Raw genomic sequence first — 26,856 nt, 5'->3', positions numbered from 1 at the left:
ATTTAAATGCATTATAGAGATAACAGATTTTTTTAGAGCCAAAGGGAACTTGTTAGTCCTTAAACATCTCACAGTTCATCTTCCTTACTTATAGAAAAGCAGCACACTACAGTTTAAACATCAGATTAATTTTCCTGATAATATTTTGCTTGGGCTAATATTCAGTTTAATTTACATTTCCCAGTTAACATGCTACCTGAGGTTGTCATGACACGAACTAGAGACATCCCCGATGGCAGGGGTGGAGTGTCCTTTAGGTCATCTACACAGCGAGCAGCAAGTGTTGACAGTAGATTTGGGGGTGGTGCTTGGCCCTGATCTGTGCTTAGTGTCCCTACAGACCCCACGTAGGAACTGGTAGTCGAGGTCATAATCCTTGCAGGCGTGATATAAAACCACCAAGGATGGAAACTGTTGGGGGTAGAAATTGAGTTCCAGGCCCAGCTTTGCATCTGAGCACCATGAACACAGCAGTTCCGGGAGCAAGAAAGCAATGTGGTATCAATCAACTCAGCAGCCCTCCTGAAAGGCGTCGAGAAAATTCAGCCTGCCTGTGGATTGTCAAGGGGACTTTTTGCACTTCTCTCAGTGTGACAGGAGAATCATGTTTTTAAACTTTTGTTTTATAATCTAACCTGAAGGTGATGCCAGATAGTCATTGACAGGCTTGGTTGGTGTTTTAAGTAATCTGCTAAAGCTGTAAGTCATGAAAGTCATTTTTCTATCTTGGCATTATTTTTCACAGGCTCAGAAAAAAAGTTTGAATCAGACATCCCCCATTTCTGCTCCCAAGACAGCAGATGGCCTGAGGCAAGCACCCATCCCCGGCCTCCTGAGCACCACACTGCCAGGTCAGGAGCCCTCGCTGTCGGTGGTCCTCAGTCTGTCCTGTCCCCGTGGCCCAGGGCCTCCTCACACACTCCTCATTCTGCACCTTGCCCACTCAGCCTCACCTCCACTCTGATCCTTTCTTCTTTCTGTATCCTTCTGTACCATCATTTTATATACTAATAAGAAATAAAAGCACTTCTGTTTAAATTATGACATGTTAAATGATGTGGAAAAAGATGTGCTGCTTAGAAACAATGAAATCTAGTACTACATGCAGTGTGACTCTGTAATTCTCCTCACCTTGCTTTATATATGTATATTTAGAATCCCCCCCAAGACAAAAAAAACATCGTGGGCCGTGTCTTCTATTTCTTCTAAAGCTTTGAATGCCTACATTGCTCAATAAGTACTGGAAATGCCGAAAGCACGAACTGTCCCGGCCAGTACCCTGTTTGGGCCTCCCTTTCCTTAAGTTGTGTTTTGGAGTTCGGTAGTGCTGACAGATCACTGGCTTGAGACCAGTTCCTTAGACTTAAGTAATTTGAAACTGTAGCATTGACAGCTTTTATTTATTACCATTTATTTATGTACTTACTTCTCTTTGTCACCTAAATCGGCATTTGTAATCCTGACCTCTGCCTCTCGAGCTTTGGTAGGTAAATGTACTTCCTGCTCTCCTTGCTCACACAGGCATCCAAGGTTAAGAAATCCCTTCCACAATGTTCAGTAATTTGTGCACTTTGGACTCTAGGGGTTCCACAAGGAGCCTGATTTACTGTTTCTGTTGAACACTGTTTCATGTGTTAATTCTAACAGGGCAGGATTCTGGAAGCAAAGTTATACCGGCGTCCTTAGGAACGGCACAGCCACAGCAGGAAAAAGGAGTTGGATCATCTCCTGGCCAGCCAGCTGTGCAGGTAGAGGACAGTTGGCATAGCTTCTTCTGAATGTTCAGCATCACTGAAAGAAAAGGCGGTCGCGTCACCTTCTGCTTGCTACTTTCTGTCTGGTGTCATCTGCAGTCAGCCCATCGCAGTGCCACAGAAGTGCTCACTGAAGACCTTCTCTGCTGGCCAGGCCTTGTTATGCTAACGTTTATGGGATGAATGTGTCTGTTCTGTTTCTCGCATGTTTACAGTGCTGTCATTTCCTCATGAATTAATAATATGCCAGCAGCCAACACATAGTAGGCACTCAGAAAACACAGTTTACTGCTGAATGATGATGATCATTATCCCATCAAAGAGGCTCTGTTCCTCTTAGTTATACAGGGGATTTTTTTTTTCCCCTGCAGGAATGTATGAAGCAGTCAGTCCCTATGATCTCTTAACCCATCCACTGGTCTAAAAAAGAAGGAAAAAAATTTTTGTTTTCAGCTTTCTAAGTCCTTAGTTTCTTCTCCATCAAACTTACCAGTTACTAGTTGAATGAAACTTGTGATAGTCTGGGCCTGCCTGGAGCACTCAGTGAGGGGTTTGGTTCAGTTCTCAGGTTCTGGCAGAAGGCATATTTATTCCTTAACACGATCTAAGAAATGCCCTGCTGGATCACAGACTTGGACTGGATTTAACAGGAGCACAAAAGTGTTTGCTCCCTTATTTATTGCTGAGAAGATGCATTAGGGGATATCTACTGAATTTTCAGATGTTCATGGAGTTGGTACTTACAAATATATTTCTTCAAAAATATAATGAAGCATTTGCAGAGGGAGTTGGGGATCGAGGCTTTAAGGCACAAGCCGAGTCCTTTCAGGAACTGATAGTACAGCTTTCTACAATCTTGCCACTTTGCTACATGGTCTGTGGGCTCCTTGTTTTCTTTTTCAGCATCAAATTCTACATTCTTAGAATCTGCTCTTGATGGGGAGTTGAAAACATTTGAAACATAGTGTCCATTATGTGTAACTGTATTCTGCTTATTTTTCCCACAAAAGGGAATAATAAGAGGTGTGTTTCTTCTTTAGGTGGATAGTCATTCGGGAGGACAGAAGAGGCCTGCTGCAAAACAGCTAACGAAAGGAGCTTTGTGAGTTACCTTCGCAAATGACTCATTCTGAACATTTTTCTAGGTTCCTAACCTTCAACAAATATACAGCAGAAGCCAATAACTGCATCACTTTGCTGTATACCTGGAACTAACATTGTAAATCAACTACATTCAATAGAAAATTAAAAATACACATACAACAGAAGTCAGGTTATAATCATATATGTTTAAAAAATATACTTTGGATTTCTTTCCCTGTAGTTTGTTTCTGTTAGGGACCTATAAATATGGCAAATGTCGTTTGAGCCTATTGTTTACCCTTCTGTTCTTAAGGAGAATAGTTCTTTGTCTTTTTAGCAACCACATATCCTTTGATTGGCCTACGTTTCTCCAAGGAGGAGCACAGTCTGATAAGCTCCTGTGTCCAGAGCAGAAATGTTACCATAAGCTTAGCCGGCCAGTGGTCAGGCATTGCCAAGGTCTGTGTGAGCGTCCGCACTTGAATGGCTGGTGGGAACGCAGTGCTTTGAGACCAGGGTCATAGTTTGAGTCCCCAGTACAAATGGTTAGATTAAACTGTAAACCCACCATGTTGTACAAAGTATAAAACTGAAGGAAAAACAGAACTGCAGTCCTATGAATGATACACTCCCATGCGTCTCATTGTCTTTGCATGTAAACGACCATCGTGCTGCACGATGACTGCACGTGACACTGGCAATTTCTCTTTTCCAGCATTCTCCAGCAGTTACAGAGGGACCAAGCCTACGCTGTGACACCTGACAAAAGTCACTTCCGCTCACTGAGTGACGCGGTGCAGAGGCTGCTCTCCTACCACGTGTGCCAGGGCTCCATGCCCTCGGAGGAAGACCTGAAGAAAGGTAAACAGGCTGGAAGCCCAGAGTGCCACCTTGACACCAGACACCCTCCTGGGGACGCCCCACAGAAGAGTCGGAGCCACGTGGCCCCCAGATGGTGGCCAGGTTACTGTTTTTCATCACAGACCTAACACGTTCCCAGTTTACTCGATTTCCCAGTCCCTGTTTAGGACTGTGACTTGGTCTTCTCACCATTCCGTGAAAGGATACCCAAAAGAGTATTTTAAGGACAGATTTGTGGGCAGTGAATCCAGAGCCCTGTTTGGACTGCTGGCTGTGGACAGGATGGCCCTGGACGGGGTGGCCTGCGCGGTGATCTAGGCACGGTCCTTGCATTTAGGCGGAATGCATACCCTTAGCTGTTACTGCCGGTTTTATGAATTAGGTAGACACTAGCTCCCGAAGAGCATTCTTTGAAGTTCCAAAGTGAGTCCACGGCATTGCTGTACATCAGAAAACTGGTAAAAATTTTAGAGATAAGGTCCCCTTGTCCCAACCTAGAACTCGGCCCGTTCTGACGCCTGGCCCTGCTGCCTCTCATGGGGTGCTGCTGGGTTCTCCCCTCCTTCTCAGCACCATTCCCACCTTGACCCCATTGGTCCCCTCCACCGCTTCAGTCCCTCCCTCAGCTGCTGCCAGTCTTGCTCCCTGAGACCGGGGTCTCTGATCGGAGTGCAGCCATCAGTCTGCTGTGAGCCTCCCCTCCCTGGGACAGAGGCCCAGGGAGAGTGTCCACATCCAGTGTCCAGGGGCGTGGAGGCTCTGAGAAGAGTGAAGTGGAAAATATGAGGCCTTTGAGACTGACAGACAAAGGACATAGCCACAGTACCATGACCTGCACGATGCCATGGACTAGTTGGTGTCATTCTGTAAAACTGGTCTGCCCAGCCCACCAGTAGGACTCATTGTCTCAGCGGTTTCAGTTTTTCATGCTGTTGGAAGGAAGTCAGTGGAAGAGCACTGCACTTTAATCCTAAGGAATAAAGAACCTAGTGGGTGATTTACGCTCTCTTACTGTTTTTTTTTTTCTCTCTCTCTCTTTAAAGTTGACAATGAATTTGAAACAGTTGCCACTCAGCTCCTAAAAAGGACCCAAGCTATGCTTAACAAGTACAGATGCCTGCTCCTGGAAGACGCCATGGTAAAGTTCCACTACCAAGCACATTTGTTTCTTAAAACTCCGCAGGTCACAGCTACCAATTCAGAAAGAAAAACTTCAGGAATTACATTTTCCCAACATAGTTTAAAATTGTAGAAAACTCACCTCTGACCATACCTACTCCTACCAGCAGCTACATTTGCTGTGCTTTACGTGGTTGATTACACTCAGTGCCACTGCTTTCCTGGTTCGAATGAGGAATGAGGGCCTTAGTTACATAATTTGCCCACCACCACACAGCCAGGAAGTCTGCATGTAAGTAGCAGAGCTGGGATACAGAGCAGGACTGCCTGACCCCCATCCACACGCTGGTGCTGCCTACTGCCGCGCACCGACTAGAAGACATGGGAGAGGACCAGTGACACTTCAGTGAAGACTGTTCAGAATAACACCTGAAAAGATGAGGTGGCGACAGATGTTAAAATTAGTTTTGTCTCGTTTTCAATTGAGAGATCATTACTATGTCATAAAAGTCATGCTTAACTTTAAAATGTACAACCTGATGGTTTTTAGTATATTCACAAGGCTGTGCGACCATCACCACTCTCTAATTCCAGAACATTTTCATCACCCCAAATAGAATCTAAAGTTAGTTTTAAAGCACCAGTTATCTGGAGAAAGGAGTAAGATATCCCAGAAAATGATGGAAAGACCAAACCTATCTGAGATTTTACAAGCAGTTCTAAAGTCACATAGACTTTAATAAATTGGTCTCCTACAAGCAGCATTCAATTTGAGATCAACTTTGAAAATGTAGTCTCGGAGATTAGCTGAACTACATTATACACATATGCAATATAGTGTGAATACGTATGTACATGTGTTTGTATTTACTAAAATATATATATTTAGAGGCACACCTTGAAGACAGTGTGGATTAGTTCCAGACCACTGCAATAAAGCTAGTATCACAATAAAGTCACGGGTTTTTTGGCTTCCCAGGGCATACAAAGTTATGTTTACACTATACTGTAGTCTAAAACAACAATGTTCATAACTTAATTAAAAAATACTTTATTGCTAAAAAATGCTAACCATCCTCTACACCTTCAGTGAGTTATAATCTTTTCGCTGGAGGGTTTGAAATGTTGGGAGAGCTACCAAAATGTGACACAGAGACATGAAGTGAGCAAATGTTGATGGGAAAAAATGGTGCTGGTATACTTGCTCAATGCAGGGTCACCACAGACCTTCAATTTGTATTAAATACAAACAAACAAACAAAACCCCTGCCATATCTGCGAAGCACAATGAAATGAAGCACAGTAAAATGAGGTCTGCCTGGACTTATGTATCTTTTTTAAAATTGTGCCACCAAAGTCTGAAATAGTTGTTTTTATATTAAGGACCATTTCTGAAACAAAACTCTGAAATATCAAAAAGATTAACTCTATCATCTCTGAGAAAAGGACCCTGGGAAAAATTTGGACAAATGGACAAATTATTCGAACAGGTTATCTCATGTCTGCCATGAATTTTTATGTTAAGTAAGACCCAGAAATACAATTGAAGATTTGATTCTGAAAAAAAAAAAAAAGATTTGTTTCTGTATGGCAAAAAATAACTTTAAAGAAAGCCTTAATAAAAAAACACAGCTATAGCATAGCAGAATATAAAGTCAAAGCTCATCCTAATGACGAGATTTCCAACTTATTATTAAGCAGAGGAGGAAATAAGGAAGGTACAGAACAGTAGCTGCCATCTGTGTGCAAAATAAACAAAGGAAGAAGAATGTAAATTTGGGTGTGTGCAGAATATATCTCTGGAAAAGCTTATTAAATGACTCTGCCTTGAGGGAGGGCGCCAGGCTGGGGGAAGACAGAGCACAGCGGAGGCGGAGAAGGAAGGTTTACTTTTCCCCTGTTGTACCTTTTAAAGTTTGTACCATTGTGGTAAATTACTTTTTTCCGAAGAATTACATGGTGAAGAAATGTATCCTATGTGGCAAGGATAAAGGTGACTAAACGGGACATGACCAGAACCTGGACACCACCTTCTCCTTTCTGATCGCTTACTTTGTTCGAAAGACACAGAGATGTTCACACTTGTTTAAAAGGTACCTGAAATGACTAGACTGTCTCATTTTCAGCGGATCAATCCCTCTGCTGAGATGGTGATGATCGATAGAATGTTTAACCAGGAAGAAAGAGCTTCTCTGTCCCGGGACAAGCGTCTGGCACTTGTAGACCCTGGTAAGGAACGTCAGAGTAAAAGCAAAGGAGACCAGCTGCCGTGGCTCCGGGGCTGTGGCTTTGGGGAGACTATCTGAACTGACCTTTGGGTGTGAAACCTGAAGGTAGATATGAATGCTGGGGAGAAAAAACCCGGAGTTGAGAGCGGAATGTGAATACTCTGGGAAGGTCTATATTCTGTAAAATCCAAGCTGGAGTTTTACATTCAGTTAAGTGATTCTTCTTCCTCACTGTACACTGAAATTTCTCAGTAGTTTATGAGAAGTAAAGTAAACCAGAAGCCTTCCCAGAAGCAATTTAACCTCAGCCAATTATTGAGTTGTCTTACTGTGTGCAGGGCATTGCTGGGGGTAGTCAGCACAACACAGTCCCTGCCCACAAGCTGGTAGATTGGAGTGTTCCCTGTAAGTACTCATCCCTCACTCCATCAGCGTCCACCAACTGCATACGTGCTAGACTTGACCCCCATTCTGCCTTTTAAAAATGAATTCTCTTTACTTTTTTGTAGCCTCTAAAATTCTTTTAAATCAGATAACATAACAATTCAATTCGAGTTTTGCCTGTACTTTCACCATTCTGTAAAAAGAAACGTTCTTACGTCTCCAAGTTTTCTTCCAATTCTCCTTCCTGTTTGCATACATCATTTTTATATTTTTATGATTTTGTTATTCTTAGTTTCTTCCATTTAATTCAACTGAAGTTTTTATCCTGTTGCTATAGTCTTCAAAATAATATTTAATACACTTTTAATACATCAATTTGATAATTCAGGTAATCCATTCCTCTACTCTTGGACCATTACTTTCCTGTAGCTTAACTCACATTCCTCTCACATCTTCTGTTACTTAAATATCAAGGTTTTGCCTTGTGTTTGATGTGGCTCAAGAAATTTTCAAAGAGAATACATGGTCCTCACACTCAGTGTAAAGGAGAGTCCTGAAGAATTGCTGTACACCTAGGAGAATCCTCAAATCTTTCCAAAAAACAAGAGAATAATTTATGTGGGATATATTTCTCCCCCTTTTTCTTAGACCCTGAAATCACCCCTTGCCTTTTGGTGAATTGGGCTTGTGGCTAAATCCTCCTCCTCTGTCCCAGCCCCTGAGGCACAGCATCACCCAGGCGGGTGTGACACCCTCCTCTGTCCTGTACCTGCACAGCTGGTATTTGTTGAGTGCAATCATCTTTTTTTATTTCAAGGCTCTATCCCCTACAGCTCGTATTTTGGGATTTAGTGAATAAACTCATGTTTGTGGTTTTCTAGGTTGTCATCAAAGCCCTTTTTCACTCTCATTACATAAAGAGTGCACACTTTTTTTGCCCTTGCATGATGGCAGTCTGCCCCCCTCCCTCCGTAACCCCACCCCCTAAATCCTCACTCACACCCCCCTTGCCATCCTTGGCTCTTCGAGCCTGGCATGAGTCAGCACTCTGTCCGGCCCGGTTCCTCCACACCCCTGTCCTTCCAAGCAGATACCACTTTGGATGTGTGTTGACCATTCGTTTTGTGTCCTGGCAAAGTGCCTCTAGTTACGGCAGGTCCCCTCCAGTGTGTCCAGAGGGATGGAAGCGCCATCACCCAAAGACAAGTAGGTGTGTCTTCCCCTCCCAGAGCCTCACCTCAGGGCCCTCTGCCCCACAGAAGAAACGAGGCTGACACTAGCATCTGATTTCTGTGTTCAGACCATTCCAAAGTAGTCATTAATAAATAACTGATGAAAAACTACAATAAGAGATGAAGACAAAGTGGAGCTTTCTGTACATTCGGTTTTCCCGTTTGTCATCCAGCAAATCCCCTTTTCGAAGAGATTTAAGCTCGTCTAGAAGCTGCGGCCCCACGGCCCCCTCAGCTCCGTTCCTTTTATAGGATGTGCCCTCTAGCACTGTGCTTCTGCTTTCCCGTGGATGGGAAAGGCTGACTGGCTGGGCTGGGCTGGGGGTGAGTTTGCATCTGCCCCACGAAGGGCTGCTGTCCAGCCCTTACCCTTACTCTCAGTTTTTTCATTAATGTTCTCTTTTGTTTCCGTTTCCAGAGGGTTTTCAGGCTGATTTCTGTTGTTCCTTCAAATTTGATAAGGCTGCTCATGAGACGCAGTTTGGCCGGAGTGACCAGCATGGCTGTAAAACAACCAGCTCTGTGCATCTGACGGCTAAGGCCCAGGGTAGAGACCGAGCCAAACCAGGCCAGGCAGAACCAACGAATCATGACCAGTTTCATCTAGTGCCTAATCACATCGTGGTCTCTGCAGAAGGAAACACTTCTAAAAAAACCGAATGCCTCGGTAGAGCACCAAAATTTGACAAAATGGGCTTAGTTCAGTACCGGAGTGCATCCGAAGACAAAACCAGCCGGAGAGACTCAGTGAAAGGTGGCGAGTGCTCTCCTGGCCCCGAAGGGCACCGGAAGAACTCGTCCAGACCTGATCATGGTCCTGAGAGCAAACTCTCAAGCATCCTAGTGGATTCTCACCTGGAGATGACGTGTAACAGCTCCTTCCAGGACAAGACTCTGAGGAGTTCTCCAAAGAATGAAGTTTTACACACAGACATCATGAAAGGGTCTGGTGAGCCCCAGCCTGACCTCCAGCTCACTAAGAGTTTAGAAACAACTTTTAAGAATATCTTGGAACTCAAAAAGGCTGGGCGGCAGCCCCAAAGTGACCCCACGGTTAGCGGCTCTGTTGAGTTAGATTTCCCCAATTTTTCTCCAATGGCTTCGCAGGAAAACTGCCTGGAAAAGTTCATCCCGGACCACAATGAAGGCGTTGTAGAAACTGATTCCATTTTAGAAGCAGCTGTAAATAGTATCCTAGAGTGTTAGTAGCCACAGGCCCCCTGCCCCGCCCCGAGACCCCGCCCCGGACAAGTTACATCCTTTCCTGGCAAAAGCAATGGAAACGGTCTCCTGTCTCCAGCCTGCTTGATCTTTCATCACAGGTTATTCTTTCTAATCTCAATCCCATTCTTTGTTTAAGAGCAATACTCGTCGTGGTTACAGGGAAATCCTCTAGTAAAACTGATCCTTGTTAGAAAGCAGTCTGATAGGCCCTACACATTTCAAGTGTTTTGAAAGTGCTTAGTCATTTTTTAAAATTTGTTTTATTTAAAAAACAAAAAAACACTGTAACTCAATGAGATCACAGTACACTTGACCCTGGGTAAAATTCTGACAATCATAAGTCATTTGAAAAGAACAGACTTACTAAAGAAAATCAAACAGGACTGGTAGAAGACACTTTTTAAAGAGTATCCCACTGCATCTCCAAATTTTGGCTTTGGGGGGCTTTGGGGTTGTCGTTGGCCAGGAGACCGTGCGGCTCTCCCCCGGCCGTCCCTGAGCAGATAGTCCTGGCTCCGCGGGGCCCCGCAGCCCCAGTGCGAGCACCCGTAGCGCACGAGCCCGGCTCTGCAGGGCTTCCTTGTTCATCGTTCAAGTGCTTTTCTGACGCTCCTGGAGCAAAACTCACCTCTTCAGCACACCCGCATCGAATTTCATCTAGGGAATACTTGGTTCTGAGTTGTGACAGCATGACCTGAGGTAATTTCACCAGGCTACAAAAAGGAAAATGGAAACCGGTGAATTGGCGCGTGTACGGGGGAGGCCGGGCTAGAGCCCTGAGGGATCGAATGTGTATATATGTAAAAGCATACATATGTCAACTATTGAGAAAAACCAAGCGTTTTGCATTCTGTAATTGGATCTAGTCAACATACGATGTATGTTTTTGTTGGTTTGCTGGGTTTGTTTCATTTTACCTCTCTTTGCACCCTCTCCCACTACAAATAGCCAAGCGTCAAAAGCACTTTCATTTGAAAACTATGTTGTAATTTCTTATCTTAAACTGTAAGGGGACTTTGGCCTTGTTTCCGCTTCTTGTTGTCTGAGAACAGTAGTCACTCCCGGCAGCAATCATTACCAAAACACAGACAAACCAAAGGTAACCAGGCAGCCCACCACTGAGAGGAAAGATCTGAGACACGGGATTCCCACTCGAGATCCAAAGGACAAGCCCTGTCATTGTTTGTGTTTGGCCCATGTTCATGATCGTGAGCGTGACTTACTGCTTTATTTATTTATATTTCTTTTCAGGGAGCTTTCCCCATTTTCCTTTCTTGTATACCTGCCCCAGGTCATCCCATTTCTGTGGTCACTTTCATTCTCAACGTCATGGTAACCATCAGTATCTCCTAGCACTGGGAAAGCTACATACGGTATTTTATATGTAGCCTCGTACACACCTGTGTGCACGTGCTGAGCTGCTCAGACCCAGAGGTCGTTTTGGCTGCAGTGTGTGCACACTCACTCTCCCTCTCGTGTGCATGGGCTCTCGTGTATTCTGTCCATCTCCACTGGTCTTCACTGTAACACGTTGCCAAGATCTGCGTATGGTCTTCCCCAGAATAGGGAGGACCCCATTGTCATCATACTGGGTATTCTTTTCCAGATTGGCCTGCAAAAGAAAGGAATGCTTCTGATTACTAGAAAATACAGCAACAGAAGACCTAGACTCTCCCTGCCCCTTTGTGCCGCCCCCTTCCCACCCCAGACACACACACAGAGAAACCCTGTGAGACAGCTAGTCTTCACAAAAGCAAAATACCTTCTCCCCACTCCTAGCCCCAAACCAACAGAAATTGGAAAATCTGGGCCATTTTACGGTTGCCATGTTTTCCTTATTTGTGCCAATGTCCAAGTTGCAGATTTCCCCTTTTTCTGTATTGTAACATGTTAGAAAGATAAGTTGGTATTGCCAGTTGGAACTTTCTGTCTGGGCAGCCCTAGGGTAACACCCTGCCCTGAACCTCATGATTTCATAGGCTCTTCTTCTCTTAGGGCTCATGCTCCCCTAATCCCTAGCAAGACTTAAAGGTGGTCCCTCCTGATCATATTCTTCTCTTTGTGGAAATTTATACCTAGAGCCTTCACAGAGGCTACTGATGAGTTACATTAATTCCTGAATCAGTGGAATTCTTAAGAGACAAGACAAGCTTCATGTACACTTGTCACCTCTCTTTCTGCCCTGCCCCCCGTCCCAGCTTCTCAATATACCATCTTAAAGGGTTTTTTTAAGCCCTGACATTGTCTAGCAAATGGAGAGCCTAATTTACCAAAATGAAACTTGTAAATTTTTGTGTCCTTGTATGTAAGTTTACTTTTTATGGAGGAAAGATTCTAGATAATGACAAATGAAGATTACAAAATGTATTTTACTCCTGTGATTAGGTCATAACTCGCATGTCGAGTCCCCTCTGGTGAAGGGTAAGAGCCCAGCCTCCAATGGCCAGCGTTCAATTGTCCAGGTTCATTAGTCAAGGTTAAGTTTTAGTACTCAGTAACAAAATCATTTTCTTTTCTTTCTTTTTTTTTTCTGTTGTTGTTGTGGAAAAGTGTGAACTTGTTATTAAGCATTTGATTTTCTGTGTCCTTAAGTACTGCCTAAAGATAAAGCAAATTTTAAACTGGCAATTACGAAAAAGAACTATTTTAGCTCTGAAGAATTTAGTAGACTTTGTTAGATTAGGGAGGCCTTACAGACTGACTTGACTTAAAAGAGGACGCGTCACTCACTGTTAGTGTGGTGTGGGCTTTATTTGCTTAAATACCTTCATTTGTATAGTATGTCTCACTTGAAATTGCTTTGTATACATTTTGTAAAAATATTTATAAAATGTTTTGTAAAAAAAAAAAAGTATAACAAATTGCAGTTTATTTTGTTATGTTGGATAAATACTGTTAAAAGAAACCAGTCAGTAACTATATTGTTAATCCATGGTTAGGAAATGTTTAGTTGGAGATTACAAAATGAAACAACCATTGCAATACAGCCAAAGATTTGGGAAAATGTGCAACTGTGATTGTCTTGATTTTGCAAAGAGGAATGGCTGCTTTTCCCAGAAGAAAAGGGTAAGTAAGTGTTCATTTCTATTATTAACTATATTTACCATTACCAAAAAGTAGCCCAGCCAGTGAGGGGGTAGGATTTTAATTGACTGGCTTTTCCAAACAGTTACAAATTAAACAAAGTTGGTCAGTGAGAAAGTTTAGTCACATAGGCCTCTGGCCTCCCCTCCCTTCTCCTGTCACCTGGGCCCTTAACTAAGGAAAGAAAAGTGAAGCCATTTAAAAGTTAGAGAAATGGGCCTCAATCTGCGGGAAGTTTTCCTTAATCCTTATATTTCTTTTGTTTCTGCAGGGGCAAGAAGGCTGTGGAATAGGTAAAAAAAAAAAAAAAGAAAAGAAAAGAAAAAATCAAAATCTTTTACTCAGGACTTGTTTCAGAATTAACATGTTTCTCTTTGGATTCACACATCTGACCAAATTGTATTGAGAAATACCTCTATAGCCGTATCTGTAAAATGAGCCCCACAGGGCCCATCTGAGCTCCTGCCCTCACAGATGTGACTCTACCCACATTGTCAGGGAAACTTCTCGGGGTGAGGGTGTAAGGCTCCTTAGATTTTTCTTGGGCCTCGATTTTATGCTTATACTGCTTGCTTTATGGTTTAATTGCTTCCCACCCCCACCCCTCACCCTCAGGTACTAGCAGCCCGGATATCAAGATTCTTCAGTAGCTAGTATGTAAAGAGGAGCTTGTTGTCAAGTAACTGAGAATCAGCACTGCTAGGACAGTTATGTCAGTGATGGCTCCTTTAACGTCTCTCGCAGCAGCATCCAGATGTCAGGGTTCTGTCCTTGCTCAGACAAATGTGGGTCCAACATGCTATTCTGCCCCTCTCCAGGCCCTCTGCAGTGGGTGTGTCCCAAGCATGAAGAGTTAGGATAATCTGGCCACTTGGTTAGGATCAGAGTCTGGTGTTGCCCAGGGGAGAGACCAGGCACTCTGTCCTAGGACAGTTAAAGCCCTCAGCCCTGTGTATGGGAAGCCGTGTCCCGGGAGGGGCTGAGCTCTCCCTGATGTGGGAGAAAGAGAGGGGGAAAGAAAGGAACTCCACCGTCTGGGGGCACAGAAACCGCATTGTCAGGCAGGACTGGAGCTGTTCTGCGGCCAGGGCTTCAGCCTGAGTGTGCGGCCAAGCTGGAGGGAGGACGCCTGGCGTCTGGCGTTGAGCACCTGACACATTCAGAGCAGTTTAGGGGCACTGTGCTACACACTGGGCCACTGGGATCCACGGCCCATTCAGGTATGATTTCTACTCTCAAGGAGCTCACAGTCTAGAGAGGAAACAAGCACTTAAATAAGTACACTTCTAGAGAGAAGAAACTGGGGCTAAAATTCTTCCAGATTGCCTCTCAGTAGCACTGCGCTCTCTTCTCCCAGTGTCTGTCTTTTATGTCCATGGTTCTTAGTGCAGTTTCCCAAGTTCTGTTTGAGAAAAAGTGTATGATACTTTCTGCAGGAATGAAGGTAAAGGAATTGTACAGTGTTAACTACATGGAGAAATCTGGTTCAGCGGACGCACACACAGTAGGAGCACATTTGTAGTATAAAGTGGATTCCATAATGTAAATAGCCTGTGTCTACACCGCTGCAGGTAAGAGGCCTTTATAAGAGTCTGTAATTTATACTTCTCGTAGGCATGTGCTGGAGCCGGCCTTTGAAAACACTTACAAAGGCAAGACCTTTAGGGAAAAGTCATGTCTGTGAAGGTCAAGGAAAGCAGTACAGCCAGGAGCAGGGTAGGGGTGCAGAAGGTGTCTTTGGCAGCAGAATCTGGAAACATGCCAGTACTTCACTTAACAGGTCATCAGATGCCTTCTCGCAAGTTATTCTCAGCTTCAGCTTCCTTGCCTATAAATAGGAAGCCCTAGTCCTGACCCTCCACTTCTTAGGGTGTAAAATGAAGTCTTACTGAAGAAGTGTTGAAGGTAGAAAAGGCTAATTTTCCCGTTATCCCTGAAATACATCAGAAGAGGTTTGGGCTTTTCCATTTTGCATTTGGTCTCACCTACCACACACTGTCTCCTTCCTACTGGCGCTCTCCTGGGTCCACCCTCGACCCTCAGATGGCTGTTGCCCTTCACCTGTTTTCACTGTTTTCCTTCCCGCTTTTGCTCTTTTTGCTTGTTTCTCATCAGGATCAAGAGCCGTTGTCCGTGTTGTCTTCCCCAGCTCCAGGCTCATCTGGCTGCTCGTTCCCACCTGCCTCCTGGTAACCCCACGTCACTCTAGGAAGAAGCAATAAGGAAAGCTTGAAAATGAACTCGGCTGCAAGGAGGGTCATAATCCAAGAAAGAGATGTGAAGCAGATGAGAAACTGCAGATGGGGCCCCCATTATGGCGTGTTAGGTGTGGTGGTTTTGCCTCACTAAGAAGGTATTGCTTAATTATCTCTTCAGTGAAAAAGAACAGGATTCCAAATAACCCCAAAATGCAGACAACACTGAAATAAGTTATAGTGGAATACGTTAGGAAAGGGATCCCAGAGTTAATACAAAGAACTGTAAAATGTTGGTCCTAAAGGGAGTCTTAAAAAAAAAACATGGTCAAGTGGTTTGTAAAACAGGCAAATCACAAGAACCTAAGTCCCTAACAAGCTCTTAAACTAATACATATGTAACAAACAAAGGGCAGGCTTCCATCCAAAGATGGAAGTCTTCCATTCCAGGCCTCACTTCACTCCTATTTCCCAAAAATAACCCTCATGAACACTTTCATGTATATCCTTCCAAAATTGTTACATACAAATACATTTATAGTAAAAGACAAAAATAACAAAATAACTGGGAACTATCCTCTTACATCCTATTCTGAATCTTGCTTTTTCAAATGTAACCAAATACCTGGGAGTAGTATAGTCAGGAAACGTATCTTGTTGGTTAACAAGTTCTATTGGAAGACTAAGAATTAAAAGGAAGACTGAAGAACCATCAGGCTTGATAGAGACAGGAATAAAAAAACTCCAGGAGGTCCTAGTAAGTGGAAATCCATAAAAGTCTTGCCCCAGTCCTCCTCAGTTCCTGCCATTACTCTGCTGAAGACTCAAAACCCAGAAGAGAGAAGTTTAGAGTCTGACAAGGAGGTGGGAGGGGTTGAATAGATCTTCCAGAGACGCCTTCAATTTATGTATTGAGAGGGCAAGTGTTTGGATTTGATATCCTGCCCTCCGAAGACTGCACACGATCGGGGCAGTTAGTCCGCAAGAGAAATGGGGGTACTGTCAAGAAGCAGGCCAAAAAATAACAAATGCCACTAAGATTTCAAGACATAAAGACCTACCTTAATGAATCTAATTGCATAGTCTTCCATGATTTCTTAAACCATTCCCTAATGATGGATAGCTGAAATGGTCAAGAAAAAAGAGAACAGAGGCCTATGAGGACAGGCTAAAAAGAGTAAGATTCTTGAGGTTGTAAGTGGCCACACCCCATTCTCATTCAGGAACCTAACTTTGAAATGAAAAATCTCATATCTTGCCCAGTGCTCAGGGTATATGCTCAGTGCTCAGTAAATATGTATTCAGTCAGTGAACATTTTTGGGTTGAAGAGGACTCCATCTCTTTCTCTGGATCAGTCTGGTGGATGATGGCTTTGGCACCAGGACTAAGTACTCTCCTGGCACCATCTGCTGGTATTGGAAAGCCTCTCCTGAATCTGCCTCCAAGTTTTTCAGTCAAGGAGTATCATCTTGTTAATATCTCTGAAATACCTTCAGTACCACAGAACCCACCTTTCACCTGTAGACAGAAGTTACAAAACACCGACTTGTTTTTGTTCCTTCTTTACTATTTAATATATTTTACACTTTGCTGACCCTTCTGTTTTTGCCTTTTCACTAAGACACATGGTGAAGTGCTGAAAGAGTGAGTACATTAAATGAGCCTCACCACAGTCTGTGTCTCTGAAGACTGTGTTATCCTTTGAAATTTATTCATCAGGTACTAAGCTCTGCACTTGGCACTGTCTTTCTTGATGAACTAGTTACACAGCACATACCAATATGATGCCTTGAGCTTAGATGGTTAACAAGCTCCTGCAGGTGCCCCCTGTTGTAACAGATACTGTAGAAGATTCAGAGGCAGACGAGACAAGTTCCCGGCCTTCAGAGAACCCAGTCCAATCAGAGAAAGAAAAAGCCAAACAAAACACGATTGTCTTGATATGCCTTTAATTACTGTCAAATAACGACATTGTCTTAGACCTTAGGATAAATATACATACCATGCCAGACTTGGGAATGCCTGGAGACATTTTGTTTGTCACAACTAGGGTGGGGATGTTACTGGCGCGTAGTGGGCAGAAGCCTGGGATGCCGCTAAACATCAAACAATGCACAGGACAGCCCTCTGTTACAAAGAATTACCTACCCCAAAATGCCAACCAGTAGTGTACCAAGACTGAAAAACCTGTGCTAGACTCTCTTAGGATCAGTGATGAGCAAGGCAGGCATAGTCTCTGCCCTCCTAGGATCATGGTGAAGAAATGTTAAAAATTTCGTGCAGAAGGAAGTCAGAAAAAAGATAGACTACTCAAGAGCCTTGCTAGTGAAAGTGTACTCCACAGACCTGAAGCATCTACTTCATTTTGAAGCTTGTTTAAAATGCAGAATATCGCCCCCTCCTGAAGAAAAATGTGCATTTTAACAAGGTCCTCAGGTGACTCCTGTGCACATTAATGCTTGAACGCGCTGCTCTGGAGGTTTTCTGGACTTTTCCAGAAAACACAAGACGTGAGTTTTCATTGTTTTATGAAGACGCGGGAATAAGAAAGCATATTCCAAGTGGTGAGAACTATATAAGGGAAGGTTCTAAGATGGCAAGTTGTAACTTCTAGTTTTCGGTCCAGCACCAAGAATAATTAGTATAGTGTTAACCGCTTACTACCAGACTTTGCTGATACAAGGAGTAGCTCATGTAACTCTTCTAAGGCTATTAGGCAAGACCCATTACTATGTGCATTTTATGAATAAAGGAAACTAAGGGACTGACGGGTTAAAGAACTTGCTCAGGGACCCACTGACGAAGCCAGGCCTACGTAATCAGAGCTGTCTTTTTCTAAACCATCCTAAGTCGTCCATATACATCTCCACCCACACGTGAGAGCCAAAGCGGTAGAACCAGCGCTCCCCAACCAGCCGAAAGCTGTCCCAAGACCGCGCGTCTAGTTTTCGGAGACCCGCAGCCCAGCGGAAGCCAGAAGAGCGGCGCCCACCCTCTGCCGGAAGTCGGTGCATTGTGGGAAGCGTTTAGATGTTTATAGCCCGGCCTCCAGCATTATGAGACTACAACTGAAATGAAAAGGGCTGGGTTTTGAAGATGATACGGCTCTAAAAACTTTCAAAGTAGTGAGAAGGAGGCTTTGTCCAGCTTTTGGCAGGAATCGGGGTTAGCAATACCTCAGCGGTTTACTGCGGCCAAGAGGGCGCGGGGCCGCCCCTGTTGCCCCGCCCCAGTTGCCCTGCCGTGAGCTAGAGTGGACGTCTCTATGGTTGAGTGAACATAGAGTGGTTCCTCTCTTCCTCACGCCGTGGAGTTGCGCATGAGCAGTAGCCGCATCGTTGGAAAAATGGCGGAGGAAGAGTGAGTGTTTGGGACTGGGAATCTTTGGCGTGGCGTCTTGAGCATCCGGTGCCATCCACAGAATTTATTTCTTGGTGGTGGAAGATAAGGATACTTGTAGACTGAAGGGAGTGAATAGAAAGGGCTCCAGGTTACAGAAGGAGGAATGAGGAGCCACAGAGTTGGGGCGGGCGGAGGGCGCCGCCGTCTATTTCGGGTTACTTCAAGGAGCGAGGATTGACTTTCAGGCAGTGAGTTGGAGTGTGGGTTCCCCCACCCTGACATAAATAATAATTCTGCAGCTGAGTCTGCACCGCCCCAACCCCACGGGGCGGAATCTCATTGCTGATGGTGTCTGTAAAAGGCTGGGGTAGTAAAAGTTCCGTTGACATACACGGGGATCAGTGGCTAAGGGGTTCCTGACTTTTTAAGGCTTTGGGGACGAGGGAATGGTAGGGGTTCATTTTGAGGACTGATGTCAGGAACGACAGGTTTCGGGGGAGCCTCAGCCTTTAAGAATTTGAAGGCAGTGTTTCCTGAAACCCAGTATATCGTTTAGAACTCCATTGACGGATTTGTTTCCTAAATGCTATCACTGGTCTCCCTTTTCTTTATCAGGCCAAGGAAAAAAATCCCTTTGGTTCCGGAAAATCTCCTGAAAAAGAGGAAGGCTTATCAGGCCCTCAAAGCCACCCAGGCAAAGCAGGCGCTTTTGCAAAAGAAGGAGGTAATGGTGGGGAACGAGGAGGAAGGAATAAGAATTTGTATTTTGTGAGTTTTATCCAGCATGTATTGAACTAGATTTGGTACTGACATTCCCTTCCCCCATCGATTGGATTATACCAGGTTTAATATTCTTTGTTTAGCAAGTATGTATCAAGCCCTTTCTGCTGGCAAGATACTGAGTGGAGTTTGTTAAGGAAAAGCGGAACGGAGATTGTTCCTTCTGGGTTCATACCAAGTGATTTGGGAGGCCAAAAAGGCCTGTGTAGCTGGAGGAAAACTTTTTTTTTTAACGTACCAATTTTTGCTATTTGCTAAATGTTTTTGGAGAAATGCATATTTTGGAGGCAGGAAATAAAACAAGCAGGAACTTTATGAGGCTTAACACGGTGTTAGGTTCCATAAACACTTGTTGGGAAACATTGGTTGACAGCATGTAAACGAATTGGGTTTTTGTTTATTTAGCAGGAGCTTTTCCCAGTAGTTCCTGAGTTTTCTCAGCTCCACCTTTACTTGGGTATCTCGGTTTTCTATTATGTAAGAATAGAGGATGTTTGTTGGCTCCCTTTTTGGAACGTACAGGGAAATAAGCTCTATCAGTAGTGACTAATGGAGGGTATAGCTCAGTGGTAGAGTGTATGCTTAGCTTGTACGCGGTCCTAGGTTCAATCCCCAGTACCTCCATTTAAAAATACATAAATAAATAAAAATAAACCTGATTCCCCCCCCCCAAATAGTTACTAATGAGTTACTGTTGGGAAGTAACGACTACTAGAGGCATAAAATGGTGATGGTCTTCCTCCTCTGTAGCAGAGGAAAGGAAAACAGCTCAAGTTTAAGCGACTAGAATGGTTCCTGCATGATTCCTGGCGGCAGCTACGTGACAGGGTGCGCCTCAGACGACTAGAAGTGAAACCGCATGGCTTGGAAATGCCAGATAAACATTCCTTGGCCTTTGTTGTACGCATCGAAAGGTAGGAAACTTGCCGGATTCCTTGAGGCTGGGGCAAACTGTTGGTTCAGCTTTAGACTCTTTCTAGGGAAATAAGATAATAGGCTTTAAGCCACTAATGCAAGTTGTGCTGGGAATTCACGGCTCAGCAAAACAGATTTTGTCTTCCAAGATTAGGGAGACAGACCTTAGGCAAATAGACGTGAAAATACACTAATCGCTGTGAGGGTAAAGTGCTGGATGTGGGGCAAGGGGGCCGAGGTGTGGTGTGTAGTGGTTTAGGACACCCTGAAGTAGGAACTTGCAGCTGAGACCTGTTAACATGAAAGGAGTTTCCAGGCATAGATGCAAAAAATGATGTGAGGAATCAGGGTATCTTCTTGGAACTGAAGCAAGGTCGAGTGGATGGAGCACATTCAGTGCTGAGGAGAGTACTGAAAGCATTTTCCACGTTTATTGATCCCTTACTCGTTCCTACCCACACATGCAGCTCCACCTCCTCCTGTTCCCCTACCCAGTCACCCAAACCAGAAACCTGTGGGTTTTAAATATGTATGAGCCTCCCACCACTGTCCATAATCTCTCCTGGACTGTCATCTCAGCTTTCTAGCTGGATTTCCTGGAGTATGGTGTCACGCTCTTGTTTCTGTTTTATATGCGCTCCTCAGTGATTGTCAAAAACAAATCTGTTCATGTTTTCTTTACTTAAAATCTTCTATAGTTTTTACTGCCCACAGAAGCAAGTCCAGCTTCCTTAGCTTGGCAGGTACAACCCCACACACAAAGTCAGGTATTTGATTTCAGGTCCTCTTCTCATAGCACCTCGGGTATTGCTCCACATCACATGGAAGTGATCTGTGAGGCACAGTCTGTGTCCTACTCTGGACCCCCAGTAATGGCACACATTTCATACGTACTTGCTGGACAGAGCCTGAATTCTTTTGCTGTTGATTTCAGGATTAATGGGGTGAGTTCACTTGTGCAGAGGACCATTGGAAGACTTCGCCTGAATAAGATTTTCAGTGGTGTCTTTGTGAAAGTAACCCCTCAGACCATAAAAACACTCCGTATAGTGGAACCTTATGTCACCTGGGGGTGAGTATGTTTTGAGTGAATTCATGTTAGATTATATTAAGAATGTTAGGATGCACCAGGTACTCTTCTCCAACACTCGTGTTGCTGTGTTGAAGGAGCATTTTGGTGTGAGTATCATGGTCACTAGGAATCAACCACCAGCCATAATAAGAACCCACAGGGTGGGTAAATCAGGGGGTATCCATGCCACTGATAATGGTCTGAACAGGGCCGTGACAGGGTTTGGTCAGTTGTGGGCTAAGGCCAAGTAAGACTAGTAGAGGAGAGAGTAATTCTTGGAATCTTGAAGCAGAGCTAGGGTTGTATGTCTTCAAACATTAAGATCTGAAAAAGACTTAGATTTAATTTCAAACTCTTTAGTGGGGTCACCTAGGTCAGAGTCCTAAAATATAAGCCAGGACTTTATTTTTGCCTGGAAATAAATATCTTTGCCTGGTGAGTATTTGTATCCATAAATTTTAATTCCTATAGTTACATAGTTAGTGCTGCTTAGGTTTTTCAACTCCTTCGGGTGTACTGCAGGACACCTCTTGGGGAGGGGGAGAGGGGATGGGAGAATCCTTAGCCAGGCAGCAGGACTGTGTGGCCAGTGTAATGCAGTGTGCAGGGGGCCTACTAAGGTTGTACTTTATTCTGCCTCACATAGATTTCCAAATCTGAAGTCTGTTCGGGAACTCATCTTGAAACGTGGACAAGCCAAAGTCAAGAATAAAATCGTCCCTCTGACAGACAACACAGTGATAGAGGAGCACCTGGGTGAGTGCGCATCTTAGGGGTCAGAGCAGAAGGCACCAAGAACTTGCCAGAGTGCCCAGCTCTGGCAAATAAGAGCCTGCAGTATATGCTGGGGAAACGTTGAGTAAAGGATTCTGAACCTTATGTTTCTTAGGGAAGTTTGGTGTCATTTGCTTGGAAGACCTCATTCATGAAATTGCCTTCCCGGGGAAGAATTTTCAGGAGATCTCAGGGTTCTTGCGCCCTTTCCAGCTCTCAGTGGCCCGTCATGCTACCAAGAATAGAGTGGGCTTCCTCAAGGAAGTGGGTTCACCTGGCTATCGAGGTGAACGCATCAACCAACTCATCCGGCAGCTGAACTAAACCCAGGTGAGGCAGGGCTAAAAACTGCCCTTGGGCTGACTTTTGATGGGCCGTGCCTTGCCCCTTAAAAGATCTTTTTGCATTTACAAGTGTGTGAGCATAACTTGGTGGCGGGGAGGGGTGTATTCCCAAGCCTAATGGATAGAGATGTGCTTGGAACAGTGAATGCCTGGTTAGGACAAGGGGCTCTGTCTACCCCAAGAGTTACAGGATGGAAAAAGTTGAGTAACCAAAAAAACCTGTGTTGCTGTGGTAATTTAGCTGGAGATGGGGGGAGAATAGTGTTAACTAATTTCAAAAAGGATCTGAAGGTATAATTATTGTTTCTGTTGAAGGAATTTTAATTCTTTGAAATTGCTTTTTGTTATTATTCTTAGGTGCCAAGTTGCAGTAAATTTGTATTGATAAAGTTGTGTTTTTCTTCCTCAGCACAGCGCATTGGAAGCATGTGTTTTTTGTTTTATGGTATTGTTACCCAGTATCTTCAGAGAAGATTATTTTCTGCTATATCTTCAGAAACTGAAGGGGAAGGGTCGGGGGAAAGATCGTGATGTTCACAGCAGACACTTTTCATCCCACCCCAATTCCAAGAAAAAGTTCCTGTGTGTTTTCTGTGTTGCCCACCGTGCACCTCTGGGATCAGCAAGGACTCATGCCATGGAGGAGGGAGACCATTTTGTTCCATCTTCTGCCCAGGGGCTTAATGTTGGTGAATAAATACCCAGGTATGACTACAGGACAGCAGTGGACCAAGCCCAGGGACATACTTGAACCTGGCTGTTTCCAGAGCCTTGTTTTGGAAAGAACTTGAAATACAACTAGAAAGAATCACGCAAAAACATTGCTTGGTTGTCTGTGCTGTGAGTCCGTGTTCTAACTTCAGTGACAGCTTGGCAAGCTCCCAGACGTGGCTGGCTCTAGGTGTATCTGGTGGCTTCCTTATCTCTGCCTGCAACTGGCTTAGTGCTTTTCTCTAGCTCAGGGGTTTAGCTTATTTTTGGATCTATGAGAAAGCGAGGGTCTCTCCCCAGGAAAACACCCATAAACTCAGTAAGTTTAGGGTGTTCATAGACCTCAGGGACCAGGCACCATCTGTGACGAAGTCCTGCGCTATCAGGATTGGTCACTCAGGCTCTGACCTTGCTAGCTTCCTCTGGTTCCATACCCTGTGGACGACCAAAGCTTGTTACCAAGGTGGCTTTTTCCCTTTAAGCCAAATGGGTGTTTCCTATTATCACAGCGGTAGCTGCTGAGCCCCTGTGCCATTTCTGACTCGGGGAAATGCCTAACACTTATTTTTTCTGGGCTTCAAGATGGAATTTTCTGGTTTCCCTGATGATCACTCTCCGTTTTCAAACCCAAATCAGGAAGAGTGAACCATTTTCTTGGTTTGCCGTGGATGAAGTTAGCACTATTGGGTCTTTTAGGTCCCAGGCAAGCAGCTTAATGGACCCTTTCCTTACATATTCTAGACTCCAAAAGTAGTGCCCACTGCCCTGCAGGTAATGATGGAAACCAACACTAGGGCTTCTGGAGTGTTCGACCTAATAAACCAGGTGATCTGATCCCACTTGTGTTTGTCATCAGTGTGCACCCCTAAATGGGCCTTCCCTCTGCTCCTGTCACAAGTTGCCTCAAGTTGTTACCTAAGCAGTTGGTGAAGGTGTGCCAGGCCCAGCTTAAGAGCTGAAAACACACTTACCATTGTCTCCTGGTCCCTTAAGTCCAGCTCTGCTACAGTTTTGGCTCATGGGGCCCTCTGGCTGTGAGACTGAGTTGAAAGTATTAACAGTGCCTTAAGATGTGCCAGATTATGAGGTAATTAAGTTGTAATGATGAAAAATCAACCGATTTAAGGAAGAAACGGAAAATTACTTGAACAAAATTTGAGGATTACAACCCAAGAAGAGCATCTCAGAAAGCTCAGAACTATTCCACCAGTTAGAGGTCAAGACATGGAAGCTTTTTGAAACAGGGCTGTACATCAAGTGATGTATTGACAGTTTCCGTAATCCACATCTGCGCACTCTGTGACCCCTTATCAAGAAGGAATGTTGTCTTTAAGGAGCTGTCTTAGGTGAATGGGGCTCTTTATGGTTGAGTGGACATTCTGCCGATGAGGAAGTTTTGGTCAATAATGCAGATACACAATGCAGTGTGGGGAGAGGGAGGCCAAATGTGGGGAGAATTGTTTAAATTGTACTTGTCTTGCCATAAAACATGTATTACACAGTTTCCCTCTGTTGATCATTAATCTTTTGATAGAAAGCATTGGGTGATGAAATATTTTACTCCCCAGATCTAGTGTGGCTGCTTGCCTGCCCCAGTGTCCATCATGTCCCTGGATTCCAGGTCCTAATAGCACAGTTCTCCCTTTTGGGGTTGTGGGGGGGAGGTTATACTAGCAGAATGTTTGGCAAGGATTGATAGTGAATTCTAGGTTGTCCAGTAAGGGACTTAGGCTAATTTTCCTCATGTGCATTGTGTATGTCCATTATTTTATAGAAAACTCTAGATGTGATCTATAGTTTGGGGTCATTCAGACATGATTATCTTAGTGCAAGCAGGTGACAGCATGAGAGGCAAGAGACTATTACAAGTTCTGCAAACTAAATTGGTAGTGGGAGCAAGTGTCATTACATTAGCAACGATTTAAGTCAAAATCCTGAACCAAACCATTTTCCTAATGTTTACTCTTAAGTGGGAACAGGATTGTTCAAACCGGATATTTGACTTTTCATGGGTCATAAGGTGGGTTAACAAATATGGCCAGATGGTCATGCCATTGGAAAACTGATAGAAACCAACGTGCCTGCACTGAAGGCAGATTGATGGTTGGCCGGGGCTGTTACCAAGGCTGCCTGTAAGTGACCTTGAGCCCAGGGGAAACCAGTTGTGCATCACCCTAACTAACATGGGGAAAGCCAAAGTCATAAACTTGTTCCATAAATATTGAGCCTTGTTAGGAACTACCCAATAAACAACATCTAATATAAAAGCCAGAACAGGCATGTTAATTGGCTGGGTGAAAAGGGTCTTAGTGATATTTGTGGTAACATTAGCTTTCATGGTGCTACTTTTTTTAATTTTTAAATTGGGTGTTTTGGGGGGGGTTGAGGGGGGAGGTAATTAGGTTTATTATTCATTCATTTATTTTTAGAGGAGGTACTGGGGCTTGGACCCAGGACCTCCTGCTGCTAAGCATGCACTCTACCACTTGAAAACTATACCCTCCCACCTAGACGTTCTTCTATTTTTTTTATTTTTTTAACATTTTAAAAAATTGAATTACAGTCATTTTTAGACTTTCTTTTAAAGTAAAATTTCTAAGGACCATCCAGCTCAAGCCTTGGAGAGGAGAAATCCACCAAGGCAACCTGAGAGTACTGGACATAGGTAATTGGCCACAAACCCAACAACTGGACTGATTTTTGAAATGTGCATAATGAGTGAGCCCAAGAAATGCATTTGGTTCATAAGCAAAACAGAAATTGTCAAAGGAATTGGTATACAGGCCTAGTCCTAGCATCTTGGGTCAGCTGTCTACTTCAGATGTCCTCTTCTCATCCTGATCTGGTAGTGCTAATCTTAGTTGAAATCGGGTGTCAAAAATAAGAGTTTCAGTTCATTCAGGAGAGGCCCTTCCAACGTGGCTGCAAGGAGCCCTTTATCTCATGTCTCTTCCATTATGAACAATCTGGTTTAGGTCATGGTGAGTCCAGTCTTCATCCAAAGTTAGATTACTGTGATAAACTTCAGAAACTGTGTCCTTTTAATAACTAAATTTTACAAGGAGCTATCTGGGAAATGAATCTTAGCCAGTAAATACAGACTTCAATTAACAAAACTAGAATGTAATGTTCACTGAAACAATCTTTTTCTAAAATTACCCTCATTTCTACCAAACATTTGGTTAATTGTCCATAATAGCTGTAAATGACAAAAGACTAAAAGTCAAGGTTAAGAGCTTTTTGATTACAATACAATTGAAAAGAAACTTGGTTACTGCTATGACATGCACTAAAATTATGACTGATATTTTAGGGTTTCCATATAGTTTCCAGAATGTGTATATTAATAACATTTACCCATATGACAGCCTAAGAAGTTTTATCACTGCGAATTTAACAATGCTTCCCATTTAACATACCAGATAAACCTAATTAGTTTAATGTTCCTCTCTCGAGATGGAGAGAAAATAAATATTTTGAGATGTTCTAAGGACCCTTTGGAACACCTGACAGTTAGCTGGAAGTCAAATGAACTTCATTTAGAAGTTGATCATTGGAAACTTTGTCAAAAATACCAGAAAGTTTTAAAACACTTGGCCAAACACAATCACAGGTCACTGTGAAACAATACCCATTCACTTAACCAAAGTAACTATAAAAGATCACAACAGCAAGTACAGATCACTTAGACACAAACTCACAATCAGTACAATATTTTAAGAAAACTCTGTCCTCTCAGAACCAAATTCAGGT

General features: G+C 43.8%; 2 protein-coding genes across 10 annotated transcripts in view; both read left to right on the top strand.

Moving 5' to 3' along the window:
• The window catches only part of BICRAL (BICRA like chromatin remodeling complex associated protein), an 84,642-nt gene extending 71,746 nt beyond the window's left edge, over positions 1–12,896 (top strand). For all 8 annotated transcript variants that reach the window (XM_072944985.1, XM_072944984.1, XM_072944986.1 and 5 more), the window contains 7 exons: positions 746–851; positions 1,648–1,748; positions 2,795–2,856; positions 3,553–3,698; positions 4,742–4,836; positions 6,944–7,046; positions 9,080–12,896. In XM_072944985.1, the coding sequence (XP_072801086.1) occupies positions 746–851; positions 1,648–1,748; positions 2,795–2,856; positions 3,553–3,698; positions 4,742–4,836; positions 6,944–7,046; positions 9,080–9,867 (1,401 nt within the window). In that variant the 3' untranslated portion in view covers positions 9,868–12,896. The remainder of the gene's footprint in view (positions 1–745; positions 852–1,647; positions 1,749–2,794; positions 2,857–3,552; positions 3,699–4,741; positions 4,837–6,943; positions 7,047–9,079) is intronic.
• A 5,508-nt stretch (positions 12,897–18,404) lies between these two features.
• Positions 18,405–23,937, top strand: RPL7L1 (ribosomal protein L7 like 1). Of its 2 annotated transcripts, none has more exons than XM_015237434.3 (7): positions 18,405–18,525; positions 19,123–19,231; positions 20,038–20,201; positions 21,137–21,274; positions 21,921–22,030; positions 22,164–22,378; positions 22,802–23,937. In XM_015237434.3, exons 1-6 carry the CDS (start codon positions 18,485–18,487, stop codon positions 22,370–22,372), a joined length of 771 nt encoding a protein of 256 aa, XP_015092920.1. In that variant the 5' UTR covers positions 18,405–18,484; the 3' UTR covers positions 22,373–22,378; positions 22,802–23,937. The 2 variants fall into 2 exon arrangements, with proteins under 2 accessions (XP_015092920.1, XP_072801083.1); XM_072944982.1 differs by lacking the exon at positions 18,405–18,525 and adding an exon at positions 18,737–18,755.
• Positions 23,938–26,856: the final 2,919 nt, after the last annotated feature.

This window comes from Vicugna pacos, chromosome 20 (genome assembly GCF_048564905.1).
Source record: "Vicugna pacos chromosome 20, VicPac4, whole genome shotgun sequence".
NCBI classification, from domain to species: Eukaryota; Metazoa; Chordata; class Mammalia; order Artiodactyla; family Camelidae; genus Vicugna; species Vicugna pacos.
The sequence above is the reverse complement of the archived record's forward strand: the minus strand, read 5'-3'. Positions and strand labels throughout refer to the sequence as shown.